We start from the raw sequence: 15,713 nt of genomic DNA on the forward strand, positions 1-15,713 counted from the left end.
TTCTTGGTGTGATGCAAGATTTGTTATTCTATCTAAGACATCTTGGGTATTATGTTATGACCTCAGAGCTTATTTAAGCCTTGGGTTTTAGCAGTAGGGGGAGGCACTATTGCCACATTCATGCAACAGGTAAAGATCCACATTCCTCACTTTGCAGTGGTTTCAGGGTGCTTCTTACTAATGGATAGAGGTGGGATTTCGGGCTCCCCACTAGGCCTCCGCTGACACGTCCCTGTATGTGAGGAGGAAGGGCCACCTTGGTACTGCTCCCTGCTTGGCTTCCACTGACACAACAGTTGACAGGGCTACTTGTTACCACTGGGCTGGGACCAGGTTCCACCTCTGTCTTCTCTCATACCCCCCAGTGTGTTGGGCGATGGGGTGAGGAACGAGAGCACCTCATTACAGCCAGCTGAGGGTGGACACCTGCGCTCCCTCCTCAGCCTGTGGAGGAGAGGTGGGGCTGCAACTTGTTTTCTTATGTTTGGCCAGAGTAGGGCACTTGCTGGCTTTGATTAGAGAGAGCAGGCTTTTCTTGGAGCTTGTTTTTGTCTACTCCTTTTGGCGTTTCTGGGTTGCCAGCTTCTCTAGCACCTAGTCCAGGATCTATGATGCAAAAATAAAACCCAGGAAACACTACTTTATATTTCCTTACATCCCGAGGTCCCTAGTCGTTTGCATTCTTCTTTCTACCTTTCAGTGTTTATTTTGTGTATCATGCTCGGGTTTTTAGCTGTACTTAGGAATAGAGAGAAGTGATGTACTCTCTTTTTAAAAATAACTTTTTATGATATAACTTTAATTAATATTCCTAGCAATTTACATCAGACAGAAAGTTTTCTAACCATTATAACAGAATTCCTTTGCGAGGCACCTGGGTGGCTCAGTTGTTAAGCGTCTGCCTTCGGCTTGGGTCATGATCCCAGGGTCCTGGGATCGAGCCCCGAATCGGGCTCCCTGCTCCGCGGGAAGCTTGCTTCTCCCTCTCCCACTCCCCCTGCTTGTGTTCCCTCTCTTGCTGTCTCTCTGTCAAATAAATAAAATCTTAAAAAAAAAAAATTGCTGTGAATATTTTACAGCCTTATTAAAACAAAATAGGTGTTTTTTACAAGAAAACAGAATATTAAAATGATACTGTAGATGTGAATATATTGACATGAAAAGAGATTCACAATATATGTGAAAAACAGGTTTAAAATAATGTTTTATATAACCTATGCAAGGGTAGGGTGTGTAAAAAATACATGTGCACAGAGGAAGATTTGGAATGATATAAAGGGATGTGTCTTTGGAGAGATAGAATTTTGAGTGTATATTTTCTGCTTTTTGCTCCTTGAGCCTTTTAATTCTCTTGTAAGAAACAATGATTTTGTAATAACAAAAAACAAGCTTTACATTCATTTACAGTGTATAAAAATATATTTCCACAGGATTTTTTTCTCATTGAGGTATTATAATTTTTTTGTTTTCAGAATTTCTAATCAACTTATCTGTGATCATTATATTTAATATATTTAATATTTTATAGGTTCCTCTACCTGGCATGAAATGGGTAGATAATCACAAAGGTGTTTTTAATGTTGAAGTTGTTGCTGTTTCATCTATCCATACACAAGTAAGTGAGTTTTAATAATTTTTATGATCAGTTTTCACTTGAATGAACATATTGTCTAGTACTTAAATCAGTTTCATTATCTGCTGTAACTTAGGGTATTATATATCAGAAATGTATAAATTTAGAAGTTACTTTTTAAAGGAATCAACCAAAGCCTTTTAATATCCACACAAGCAAACTTTTTGCTCTTCAAAGTGTCATCCATTTCATTTTGAACAATTCAGTGGCTTTTTTTTTTTTGTAAGTTTCTGGTACATTGCAGACTTAGAGTTGAAAACCATCATCCAACCTGTTTTATTCCTCATAGACTCAGATATTTCAAATGGTGAGAGTTTGATCATTTGCTCTGTATTCTTCGCTGTTTATCTGGAATATGCTAGGCTCTCCTCAAAGCCTGTATATTTACTCTTTCTCTAGCTGGAATACTTTCCTCCTGACATGCACTTCTTTTCAGTAAGACTTCTGCATACCTCAGGCCTTTCCTGGGGACTTTTTAAAAAAAATTATTTATTTGAGAGAAAGAGAGAATGAGTGCATGAGCAGGCAGAGGGAAAAGGAGAAGCAGACTCCCTGCTGAGCAGGGAGCCTGACGTAGGGCGCCATCCCAGGACCCTGAGATCATGACCTGAGCCAAAGTCAGATGCTTAACCGACTGAGCCACCGAGGTGCCCCTTTCCTGGAGACTCTTAAGCATAGCAGCCCCATTACTCTATCATCTTACCCTGCAGTTGCTACTGCTTCTAGCTCGTACCTGTACTCTCTTGCACTTTTGCTTTCTCTCATTCTGTGTGTGTGTGTGTGTGTGTGTAATATGTTTGTATGTATGCATATGTACATATGCATTTATTTATTGGTTCTTTCCCCATTAGACTATAAGCTCCATGTAGTCAGGGATGTTGTTACCTGTCAAGGAAAGAAACTTCCCTTCAAAGACCTTACAGTGTAATAGGGGAAAGTGTAAAAATAATAGCAGTACAATAAAGTTAGTACTGTGTTAAATGTATGAATGAAATCCTTTCAAGAGTAGAGAGTTGTCTGTTCTGCTGGGAATTGAGATGTTGTATTGATAAGTAGGCATTTACCATACAGAGAGAGGGTGGGCAATTCAGATGATAAAAAGCAAGTGCAAAGGGATAGTAGTCTAAGAACGGGCAAGTAATCTGGTGTGAATGTAATTTATAGTGCCTGGGGAAATTGTGATAGATGAGAAAAAAAGACCAGGCTGTTAACAGATTATGAAGGACCTTGAATGCCATAGAGTTTAGAGTCTAGGTAGATGGTGATTTCTAACCTAGAGAAGAAAGATGAGAGAAGTAAATTTGGTTGCATGCTAAGAGAGATTATGGAGATGATTCTGGAGTTATAGTGAGTTTATTTTTGAGCCTGTTGAGTTTGAAGTGCCTATGTACTTCAGATAAAAATATCCCAAGGCAATTGTAATTAATTTCAAGTTTAACATTGAAGATGGCAGAATAAATGTGATAGCTGAAACTATATTGGTTGAGTAATTATCCAGGGAGAAAATGTAGAGTGAGAAGAGGCAAGTGTTTAAAATGGAATCCAACTTGAAAAGGGAAGGGGTGGTATATGGGGATTTCCAAGGCCACCCTCAAGTTCAAGGATTTTCTAGCAGAACTCAGAGGACCCATCATACAGTCATATTCGCAGCAATGATTTATTTTAGTGAAAGATAAAATAAAATCACCTAAGGGAAAAGAGGTCAAGTCCATAGGAAAGAAAGCACAAGCTTCCAAGATCCTCTCCTAGTGGAGTCACATAGGGTGAGTGGAAGCAGCATGTGTGAGATATTGTCTACCAGGGGAGGCTCATTCATTAGAGACTTAGTTCCCAGGATTTTTAGTATAGGGTGTAACATAGGCACCCTTTGCCTATCACATACCAAAATTCTTGAGTCCCAGAAGGAAAGCACGTTTTCAGCATAAACCATACTGTTTGCACAAACAATTTAGGTGTAGTAAGTCATCCCCTATCAGATGGAACTCTCTTGAAATCCAGATTCCCATCTGGCCTTCCAAATGATAGCAATCTTAAGCTTGCTATGTTAACTCTTTTCTGCAGTGAAGTAGGGAAAAATAAGAAGACAGAGCACCTCTCTGTTATGTTTTAAAACAACAGCAACAAAAGGTAGTAGATAGGTTTTAGCATTATACAGGTAGATCCCAGTAAAAGAATGGCTCCAGCAGCGTTTTTCCTTTTCTGGTACTGGATATGTTCTGTTTCCTATAGTCTTTACTCTTTTGATAATAAGATTGATGTTACAGTATACTGTTGAAATGTATTCTTTCCCTTAATAGTATCATATCTTCTTAAGTATAAAAATACATTATTCTTCATGTTTTTTTATTCCTGTAGTCATTATTAGTTTTCTCTTTTTAGAGTTGGTAGTATAAGTATCTTTTACTCCTAACTTCGTTTTTATAGAGGCAGATACACGTGTTATCTTTATGTGACAAAGAAGGATTGGGGCAAAATATATAGATGATTTAGAATCTATAGAATGTAGGAGAAGGTAAAGTGGAAGTATCTACTTTGTAGTAATCTGGCTTTCACAGTCCTAATGAGTAATACTCAAGATTTTATAAATTTTTGCCACTATGTAAAACAATTTCATCATGTATTATCTTCTTAAAAGGATCAAACACAATAATGTTTCTTATGTTTTATACTTTGCGTGTAGCTCTTTGAAATTTACTGGATCTATAGTTAGAACTCAAGAATTTTTTATTCATTTAAATTCTACATATCAAATTAGAACTATAAATGTGAATGAAGCTGTTCGGCATTATTGTCTTAAAGTTTATTTTCACTATTAACTAAGTAAAAGTCTTCCCAGAGTTCCAGTAGACTTCTGTTCACATCTCACTGGTCAGCGCTATACACACAGTCATCACTACACACATCTCATCAGTAGGCATAAAGCAAGCTGGGGGAGCAAGCATTTGCCCTGGGACTGGGCACAGAATTGCTTTAAATAAGACTGTGGTTCTGTTGGTATAGAAGGAGGTTAAATAATAGCAGTGAGGATTTAGTCAGGAGATGGAAATTGCCGGTAATTCGAATGGAGACAATTTATATCCAAATAATTGTTAACTGGGTTAAAGGTGATTCACTACTAAATGGGGTAAAAGAAAATTCTGTGATTGTAACAGAGATAGCAGTTGCAGAAACTGATAAGAAAGGAACTTAGAAACCTAGAGGAGGATCCTGAGGGCTAAGAATCAGACCTCCGAGGAGAGGACACCGCTGCTTCGGGCACACATTGCCTGCCGTACCAGGGTGTGGAGGGCACCTGCTCGGGGACAGGAGCCACCATTGCTGGTGTGAACACTGCTGCCATGTCCCTCACCTCTGAAATTCCAGCATTCACATCTGCTAGCTGCCATCGGGAAAGCAAATAGGAAGAAGGAAGGCTGTTTCCTGTACCCTCTGTGGTCAGAGCCTAACCACAGGCCAGCTGACAAAGGAGAAATGCAATTTGAAGAGTCCAGCTCCAGTATTACAAATTGTGGCAAGATGGTGGGTTTGGATGGAGCTGAGAGGTAATAAACTAAAAATGGGCACAGGCCTTGTACTGATAGACCTGCACAATCATTAAGTTCTAAAACAATAAGATGGACTCACACTGGGGGGAGAAAAATCCTTAATTAGTATCAATAGAATTCTGACTAATTAATAGTGTTCAAAATGGCCACTTTACAATAATAAATGAGAATAGATCTAGTTTTAATTGGAAACAATGTATATAATTGTGTACTTTTTTGTATTACTAATTTATACGAGCTATTTTATATTATATAAAATATCTTATATTTATATGGTCCAAAGTTTCGGGAATTTACAGTTATAATTGGATAGTGATTTTGTTTATTCTTTGTTTTAGGATCCTTATCTCGACAAATTTTTTGCTCTGGTCAATGCTCTGGATGAACACATGTTCCCAGTCCGAATTGGAGACATGCGTATAATGGAAAATAACTTAGAAAATGAATTGAAGAGCAGTATTTCAGCATTGAATTCATCTCAGTTAGAACCAGTGGTCCGATTTCTTCATCTTCTGCTTGATAAACTGATACTTTTAGTTGTTAGACCTCCTGTCATTGCTGGCCAAATAGGTAATTTTTACTTATGTTTGGGGAATTAGGAAATTTGTAACTTGGCATTTCTAGCTTTTGCAGAAATAGAATCATGATTTACTATGTGTTATCTATAAGGACTGTGTTTGATTTTGGGGAGGAGAAGTTGGGGGTATTTACTTGTTTCTGATGCCAGAAAGTAACTTTCTTTTTTTTTGTTTTTATAAAATGTGGCATATAGACTTCAACTCAGATTATGGAAACAAATTCATTTATCCACTCACCAAATATTGATTAAGGTCTTACTATGTGCTAGACACCGATAGGCTCTGTCCAAGGCTTAGTTCCTGATTTTAAGGATCTCACAGAATATTTTGGAAAACAGGCAAACAGATAAATCATTTTGCTTTTTACATGATGCGTGATTTACCTAGCCTACATTTTTACTCATCTGCTATCCTCTATTTAAAATAGCTGTTCTTGGGGCGCCTGGGTGGCTCAGTCGTTAAGCATCTGCCTTCGGCTCAGGTCATGGTCCCGGGGTCCTGGGATCGAGCCCCACATCGGGCTCCCTGCTCAGCGGGAAGCCTGCTTCTCCCTCTCCCACTTCCCCTGCTTGTGTTCCCTCTCTCGCTGTGTCTCTCTCTGTCAAATAAAGAAAATCTTAAAATAAATAAATAAATAAATAAATCATAGACTCTGAGACTTAACCACCCAGAATGGCTGTTTGTTTTACCCATTTATTTAGTGTGCTACCAGAATTTCCTAACTTTTGCAAAATTTTCATTACATACTCACTTGAATGACTGGGTAGGTATTGCTAGCCTGGCATTTAAAATGCTGTGCCATCTTACCTCAGCCTGTTCCTCTAGGTGCCTAATCCTTTTTACCGATTCACTCATGTCAGTCACGGTGCTTATTCACTATCCTCTTTTCTTAGTATTTTAAGTTGATATTTTTAATAATCTACTTTCATTGTTAATATTTTTTAAACAAGAATAACATGCTCATTGTATATTACTTAGATTTTCAGAGTCCTCTTTTAAACAAGAAGTGACTTTTCAAAGGTGATTCACAAGATAGATTTCTTTTTTTCTTATGTGCTTTGTATTGTTTTACAAAATAATGGTTACCTGTTGGGTGATGTTTTGTTTTTTGACTGAGCAAACCCATATAGTTTTCATTAGTAAAATAAGTGTTTTAAAATTTTGTTTAGAAAAGTAATTTTGATTCAGCTAATACAGCATTAAAATCAACATCAAATATCATCTTTATACACTTACTATGCATAATCACTGTACTTAACACATGTAGAGATGATAAAACCTTGATCTTTTTGGAATTTGCAGTTTAAAAAAATTAATGCAAAAATGTGTTCCTTCTTCTTAAAAGTTAATCTAGGTCAAGCATCTTTTGAAGCCATGGCATCAATTATAAATCGGCTCCACAAAAACTTGGAAGGAAATCATGACCAGCACGGCAGGAACAGCCTTCTCGCATCATACATCTATTACGTTTTTCGCCTACCACATACTTACTCTAATTCACCATCACCAGGTACGTTATTCCTTTTCCTTTGAAATTCTCTTGTATGTTCGTGGCGAAATTGAAATAATCTCGTAGTCCTAGTGGGATGCATTCATTAAACAGCAAGCATTTATTGAGTGCTTGCTGAGTGGCATGGAATATGCTAGGTGCTGGAGTTAAAAGGATAATTAGGTTACATCTCCAGGCATCATTATTTATACAGCTTCCTTTAATTTGAATTAGAGCTTGGTTGAATTAATTCTTGGAAAGAAACCTTATAAGTTCTGTGTCTCTGGAAGCATTTTACTGTAAGATAAATAGAATGTTATATTTGTCATTTGGAATGTTGGACATTAAAGAAGAAATAGGATGGCTTAGTTCCCTGATAACTTTGTGAAACCTACAACAATATAAAAGATTATTCTCTAGAAAAGTCCTGATCTCTTCATGGTCAATAAGATTATATAGCCTTTGTGAATATCAGGGCCCAAAGTGGTTACTTGGCTTTGTATGACACTGATGGTAGTGTGGTGGTGCGGTGGGGGGATGTCCTAGTCTGAATAACTCTTTAGGTGTTAGTTAGTTAATGGTTTTGTTGTGCGTACCTTTCAACCTGCTCACATATTTGTATGAGTCATCATTCATCACTAATGATGATGGTAAGTGCCCTTTTCCAGCTCTTGGCAACGTTAACATTAATAATGGTGATAAATACATATGACATTCATTATGAAAACTAGACATAATAGTAATCTGACTGTAAGTTTTGGCATATTTTATTTCTTAATTGCAAAAAGAGAAGTAATTGACTCATATTCTGGGTTGTAATTTCCTATCTCGATTTTAAAAATTATAGTACTTCAGGCTCTGAAAGTATGTTGTGGACTATATATAATGCTTCTCCATTTTACCTTTCATCCAGTATACTATTGTAATTCCACAGATTTTGCAAAACATCTTTTTTACATGCTGACCTGACAGTTGTGTGTCATTTGCAAATATGAAAGGTTTCTTTAAGAAAATAGAGATAAATTATGGATACAGTTGCTGGGTATTTTTATATTCATAGAATATGGTTGAATGATGGTTGAACATAGTTGATTTTATTTTATTTTATTTTTTAAAGATTTTATTTATTTATTCATGAGAGACAGAGAGAGAGAGGCAGAGGGAGAAGCAGGCTCCCAAGGAGCAGGAAGCCCGATGCGGGACTCGATCCCAGGACCCTGAGATCATGACCTGAGCCGAAGGCAGACGCTTAACCATCTGAGCCACCCAGGCGCCCCGAACATAGTTGATTTTAGACAGAGGAATTCTTGCTTTTATAACTTGGGCTCTTAGAAGTATCTTGATTATACATATATATGTATATCGTAAGGATGCCATTTTGTTATAGTTCAGATTTCATGGATGAAGTTGCAGAAACAAAACACAATCTCATTTAAGAGATGTTGACAGTAAATTGGTTGTCCTTCCAGTGACTGTATATCCAGGACAGAGTAGGAGGGGTGGGAGAAAGGAAGAGTCATCAGCTGAAGCATTTTGGGTCCTAGATACTCCTATCTAAAGTGAAAATAATGTGTGTGTGTATTTTCTGTCTTGTTTTTTATCATACATTTAATATATAATCGGAAACATTGACAAGATAATGACTTTATTTGCATGTGGTTTTGTCAACTGCTGTAAAATAGAATATCTTGGTGTAGCTATCGATAAGTTTTAAGTGTTTTTTTACTTAGTATTTTTCATTTAGAAATAAATAATTCCTCATTTTTATGGAATTTTGTAAAGTGGCAGAGATTTTTTTCAGGTCCTTTCTTGACTTAATTTTTTTTTGTTTAATTATGTGCTATTTTATATACAACTCTAGGTCCTGGGGGTTTGGGAGGATCAGTGCATTATGCCACAATGGCTAGATCTGCTGTGAGACCTGCAAGCCTTAATTTAAATCGTTCTCGGAGCCTTAGTAATAGTAACCCAGATATATCTGGGACTCCCACGTCACCAGATGATGAAGTACGGTCAATCATCGGCAGTAAGGTAAACTGAAGATACTCGTCTATACATTTGGTTTTCAGTTTATGAACAAATGAGAAATGTCCAATTTTATTTTATTCTTAATTTAAAAATGTATTTGAGTTAGTAACAGGCAAGACATTGTACCTTTCTATCTATCAGTCTACACTAAGTGTCTCATGTTTCTATTAAATAAGCTTGCTGTTACAAACTGGTTTGTGCATTCTGCTCAAGAAAATCGCCAAATTCAGAAATTTGTCCAGGATTACCAGTCCATATAACATTTTTATCTGTGTGGTACTCCATCCTGTGAAAAATGACTAGATTAATTTCCTATAGAGTTAAAAGAGACCTATCTGACTGCTTTGTAGAAGGGACATCACATCATTGATTAAAATGTGAGCCTCCATCCTTTCTCTGAAAAATATCAAGACCATTGATTAGCCTTGATTGGTAGTAGAGCTGCCTTTCACTGGAAAACTCTATATAATATAAAGATGCACCAGAGCGTGAAAAATATGATTTATTTAATGATGGTTAATGATTATTCCAGGTAACAAGTGAGAGGCCAGCTCGTATGAGATCCAACTGTATTTTTTTTTTTTTTTTTTTTAAGATTTTATTTATTTATTTGACAGGGAGAGACACAGCGAGAGCAGGAACACAAGCAGGGGGAGTGGGAGAGGGAGAAGCAGGCTTCCCGCCAAGCAGGGAGCCCGATGCAGGGCTCGATCCCAGGACCCTGAGATCATGACCTGAGCCGAAGGCAGACGCTTAACGACTGAGCCACCCAGGCGCCCCCCAACTGTATTTTTTAACAGCATCTTTATTAACCCCCTCAAAAAAGGGAATAGTTAGTACCTTTTTATAGGTCAGGTACAAAAATAATTACGAGTTTAAACAAAGTGGAAAAAAGAACAGTAAGACTAAGGCCAGTAAATAGTGTTATGTTGTGTTTTGACCAAACTATTTCAAAAGTAGTTTTTGCCATTTGAAAGGAGGAAGATACCATTGTTGTGGAATCACAGCCAGCTTTTCTTTGCACTTTTAGTCTATTAACTAGGATCTGAGGAAGAATTAATAAATGTGTTCTAGCGTCTGTGTTGAACCCTTAGCCTGAACTATGATAGATTTTTTTTTTTTTAACAATCTGGGTTTGTTATGTGAACTTGAACGTTGATCAAAAACATCAGAACTACTCATACCTGTTCATATAGTTAAAGAAATTTTACATTCAGAAGCTTCTAATGAACTTAAGCATTGCTCTTTTAAAGTAACTTAAGTAATTTTTAAAATAATTGCTCATAGGTCAAAATATATTTTGTAGTCTTATATTTTAAATAATAAACATGAATTTCAGTAACTTACAGATCCATACAGACCTTACTCTAATTAAACAACTTTCACTTTTTGTGAACTCCCTGAGAGAGTGATGTGCAGATGCATCTTCATGGGCTTGTGCAAAGTAACCTGAGTAATACAGCAATTGCAAAAGGGAGGGCTCCTATGCACCCCCCCAATATATTTACATCTTTAGGAAAAGAACTCAGGTTTTTTTTATCCTTGTATTCATTCTCGATTGTATCTCATTATAATAGAGGTAGTACTTAGCATTATTTATATACTGTAAATATAGTTCTTCTGTAGAATGAATCTGATTTGTGAATTAATAAGAAATTTTCCTGTTGAAGAGCTACAGAGATGAAAAAGATACCATTGTCCTCAAGGTTCTACTTTTAAAATGCCTCTTAATTTCTCTAAGACTTGCATTATGTTTCATCTAGAATAAGTCTAGAGTTTTCCTTTTTATGATGTATTTGACAGATTATAACATCAAGATTTAGAACAAAGGTCTGCATATATTGGAATGATTATTTGCCTTTTTTCAAGTAGTTCGTAAAATGAGACATAATGATGACATAAACTTCTGATGATATGTATTGTAGATATCTGAGAAAGCCATCATAAGATGAGAATTTTTCTTATGACAACACAGCCTCTTCCTAATCAAGTTTTATTTAAATGGATTTCATGTTTCCTCTTGGAAATTTTTTTTTTAAAGATTTTATTTATTTATTTGACAGAGAGGGAACACAAGCAGGGGCAGTGAGAGAGGGAGAAGCAGGCTTCCCGTCCAGCAGGGAGCCCGATGCGGGGCTCGATCCCAGGACCCTGAGATCATGACCTGAGCTGAAGGCAGACGCTTAACGACTGAGCCACCCAGGCGCCCCCTTCTTGGAAAATTTTTGATAGTTACTTCATTTTGGAATATCATTTAGTCATAATCACTAATAATGGTGTAAAATTTTATCTCATTCTTAAAATTATAAGGAATTTGAAGTTTATTTATAGCTACTGTTCATTTATTCTGACTTCATTGGCCTGGAAATTAAAGAAACTCTTTTTTTTTTTTTTGGTGAGAGAGAGAGAGAGGGAGCAGGAACAGGAGGGAGGGGCACAGGGAGAGGAAGAAGCGGACAACCTGCTGAGCGGGGAGCCTGACACAGGACTACATCCCAGGACCCTGAGATCTGATCTGTGCTGAAACCAAGAGTCAGGTGCTTAACTGACTGAGCCACCCAGGCACCCGAAAAAACTCTTTTTTTTTTTTTTTTAATGGTTTTGTCTTTCCCCTGCCTCAGCCATGGTCATACCGTAGATGTCATTACTAATAACTTTAACCCTCATAATCTCAGTTTCATGAATTGTATTCTCTATTAGCTCAAGTTTTTCTCCCTAGTACCCCAACTCCTAACACTGCTCTGCAACCTCCCATCACTTGATCTGATGACCTTTTACTGTGTCTCAATTCTTTAATGTTATTCCAATTTAGCTAGCTTAAATTGCATGACCAATCATTTTTTTAAAAAGATTTATTTATTTATTTTAGAGAGAGAACACATGAGTGAGGGGAGGGGCAGAGCAGGGGGTGGGGGGAGAGAGAGAGAGAGAGAGGCAGAGAAGCAGACTCCCCGCTGAGCGCAGAGCCTGATGCAGGGCTTGATCCCAGGATCCTGGAGAAACCAAGAGTTGGGAGGCTTAACCCACTGAGCCACCAGGTGCCCCTCTATGACCAGTCATTATAGTTAACCCTATTATAATCAAACCTCAATTGCCTTATCTTTCTCTCATTTCATTTTACTTGCGTAGCCCAATCTCAAGCCATAGTTGAACCCAGTCGTCTGTCTGTGCCGTGTCAGCGCCTGTGCTGATGAACATGACTTGAGAAATACTGTAATGACTGGTTTCATTTGAAATGAAAAGCCATGAACCTCAAGAGAGCCCTCAGTGCTGGCAGGCAATTAATTATACTATATTTCTGCATTCCATTTACTTTCCTATTTTCCCAGAAAGATTTCATGCCTTCTTCCCTTACCTGCCCACCAGTTGTCCTTCTCACTTTATCTCCTACTTCACTGAGAAAGTGGAAGCCCTCAAAAGAATAGTTTTATAGACTTTTACCACCATATCTACCTACCTACTACCATCTATGACTGCCCACTACTTAAAATAATAGTCTGCTACAAATGAACTATCCATTTTCATACATCCATTTGTAGACAAGCTCCTGTCTCCTCTCACCTACTCAGGATCCTCACTCTGGCAATTATTTCATCTCTCTACTGCTTCATCAGTTGCCCTTATCTACTAAAACATCCCATCCACATAAAGCATGATATTATTTATCCCCAAATCTCCTCTCTAGTATTTCAGCTGCTAGCTTCCTCACTATTTCTCTGTTACCTTTTGTAGTAGAATTCCTTAAAAGAGTTTCCTATACTAGCTATCTCCAATTCTTTTACTCCCATTCTCCTTACCCTACTTTAATCAGATACCGCTCCCATCTTCCATCCAACCTGCCTTTGTTAATGTCACCAACACTCTCCATGTTGCTAAATCCAGTGGTTAATTCTCAACACTCAGCTTACTTGACCTTACAGCAGATTTGGACATAGTTAAATTCTTTCCTCCTTGGTTTATTCTATTTACTTGCCTTCCAGGGCCCTGCACTCTCTTGTTTTTCCTTTTACTGTTCTGGTTATACCTTTTCAATCTCTTTGGAATTCTTCTTTTCCTGATCTCTTAATCTGGAAGTGCCCCAGGCTTCTGTCCTTATTTCTCTCATCTTCTCTCTTTTCTCTCTATACTCACTTGCTTGATGTTATCAACTCCCATGATTTTAAATACCACTGTATGCTAATGACTCCCAAAATTATATTTCCGAAACAAATCTCCCTCTGAAATTGTAAACTCGATCCTGTGGCCTTTCCTAAATCCTTTTGTTCAGATTTAGATATATGTTAAAGATCGAACCACTGCTGACTACCTCTGATACTACCATTTGGTCTGAACTACCATCCTGTCTTCCTCAGTTCATGTAATAAACTGGAAGATGGTTTCGCTGCTTCCAACCTATGCTCTCTTCTTTTTTTTTTTTTTTTTAGATTTTATTTGTTTATCCGACAGAGAGAGATAGCGAGAGAGGGAACACAAGCTGGGGGAGTGTGAGAGGGAGAAGCAGGCTTCCCGCTGAGCAGGGAGCCTGATGCGGGGATCATGAGCTGAGCCCAAGGCAGATGCTCAACCGACTGAGCCACCCAGGTGCCCCCCAACCTATGCTCTCATCACAACATAGCAAGCAGAATGCTGCTTCAAAAGCTTAAGTCACAAAAAACAAAACTTAAGTTAGATTATGTCATTCCAGGGGCACCTGGCTGGCTTAGTCAGTAGAGCATGCAACTCTTGAACTTGGTTTGTGAGTTCAAGCCCCACATTGGAGATAGAGATTACCTTAAAAAAAAAAAACCAAAAAAACTTTAGATTATATCATTCCTCTGAGCAAGACAATCCTATTACTAACTCCTTCACCTCCTTTCTACTCTGACCACCTTATTTAAATGTATAACCTGTATCTTGGGGACTTCTGATCCCCTCATTCTGTTTGTCTCCTAACAATTTACTTAACATTTACTTAAAAAAGGCTTTTTATATGCCTTTTAATGTAGCATATAAATTAGTTAATTATTTTTCAGTGTTTACCTTACCTTTATCACAGTATGAGCTCCATGAGGTCAGGCATAGTTGTTGAGTGATATATCCTAAGCACCCATAATGGCCAGCATATTGAAGGTGCTCGGTGGATATTCAATGAGTGAATGTTAGTAAGTATTGCAAGAATAAACTACTCCTTTAGAAGTTATGTTTTTGTTTGCCTTCTTGCTGCCAGGATTAATTATATATTTAATGATCTTAAGAGATTTGGCTTTGTGTAAGTTTTGGCTTCATATTTTATTCTTTAACATAAAATGTAGAACTCCTAAAATTCAGGAATACTTACATCAATAGGATTTTATTACTCTGATGGCTGTAAATTCAGATTTGTGAGACTTTCTTCATAATTATTTTTCCCAAAACTGATCTGTTTGCCCTAGCAGTATTCTTTTAACATTCAATTATGTAAATATATGATTATGAGAAGTTTGAATTTTATTGCTTTTAATCAAATGCCAGTGCAGTTTTACACGGATATGTAGTTTCTTTGTAATATATCATTTCCTATTTTTAAATGTAACACTGAGAGCTTACTGTGTGCTAGGCACTGTGCTGAGGACTTGTGGATACAAAGCCGAAATCTTTGAATTCTAACAGCAAGTTGATGTCAGGTCAAATAGAATATGAGCCTTGCCCATGGAAGGAGCCTATCTATATTTAAGGGACAAAATAATGTTACAAAGATGTGACAAAAACAAAAGCCCTTTCATGCACATGTGCACACATTTGGTTAATCTGTTCTGTTAGTTGGAGATCAGTAAATGTAGTTATGACATTAGTAAATATCAGTGATGAATTTGCTTAAGGAAGTTAAGATATAATTCTTAGCTTTGTAACACTTAAATTATGGCAATTATTTGCTTTACAAAATAATTGGCCATAGGTTTTCTTTAACTAGTTAGCTTTGATTTGATATAATTATAACTGCTTAGTCTGAATATTGTGGATATAATATACAATGACACAATTAGATTTGTTGTTTATTCTCACATTACTGATTAACATGTGCTTAATTTCAAAGGAAATTAAGGAGGTGAAAAGTGTGTTTAAGAGTACAGGAAGATTATTGGTATTGTGGAAATTTATGGTAGAGAGAAGAGCACAGTTGTAATGTTCTAAAAATCAGATGCTTATGTATTATTTTTGTAACATGAGTAGTGGTTGTAAAAATTGCAAATGGCAGAAAGAACTTCATACGCTGGAGACATAAGTTGGGAGACTTTTAACATCTGAAAAACATTGTTTGCAGATTTGCTTTTATTTGAAATAATATGGGGTTCTGAGAAGGTAAGTATTTTAAACAAATCTGATTACATAATTTTACTAGTATTTGAATATTCTCTCATTTACTTTGCTAGGAAGCATTTAAAAAAACACGAGTAGGAAGTTTTTGAACTATTTGAACTATT

General features: G+C 37.0%; 1 protein-coding gene across 16 annotated transcripts in view; it reads left to right on the forward strand.

Annotated features, from left to right (window-relative positions):
* The window catches only part of DOCK7 (dedicator of cytokinesis 7), a 214,594-nt gene that overhangs the window by 124,436 nt on the left and 74,445 nt on the right, over positions 1 to 15,713 (forward strand). For 15 of the 16 annotated variants that reach the window (XR_013448151.1, XM_078073036.1, XM_078073023.1 and 12 more), the window contains 4 exons: positions 1,529 to 1,615; positions 5,517 to 5,748; positions 7,102 to 7,266; positions 9,107 to 9,276. Coding sequence is in view for 14 of the 16 variants with exons in the window: in XM_078073036.1 (XP_077929162.1) it covers positions 1,529 to 1,615; positions 5,517 to 5,748; positions 7,102 to 7,266; positions 9,107 to 9,276 (654 nt within the window). In the remaining 2 variants the exon portion in view is untranslated. The remainder of the gene's footprint in view (positions 1 to 1,528; positions 1,616 to 5,516; positions 5,749 to 7,101; positions 7,267 to 9,106; positions 9,277 to 15,713) is intronic. The other variant, XR_013448152.1, reaches the window with a different exon arrangement.

Source organism: Halichoerus grypus, chromosome 5, assembly GCF_964656455.1.
Source record: "Halichoerus grypus chromosome 5, mHalGry1.hap1.1, whole genome shotgun sequence".
NCBI classification, from domain to species: Eukaryota; Metazoa; Chordata; class Mammalia; order Carnivora; family Phocidae; genus Halichoerus; species Halichoerus grypus.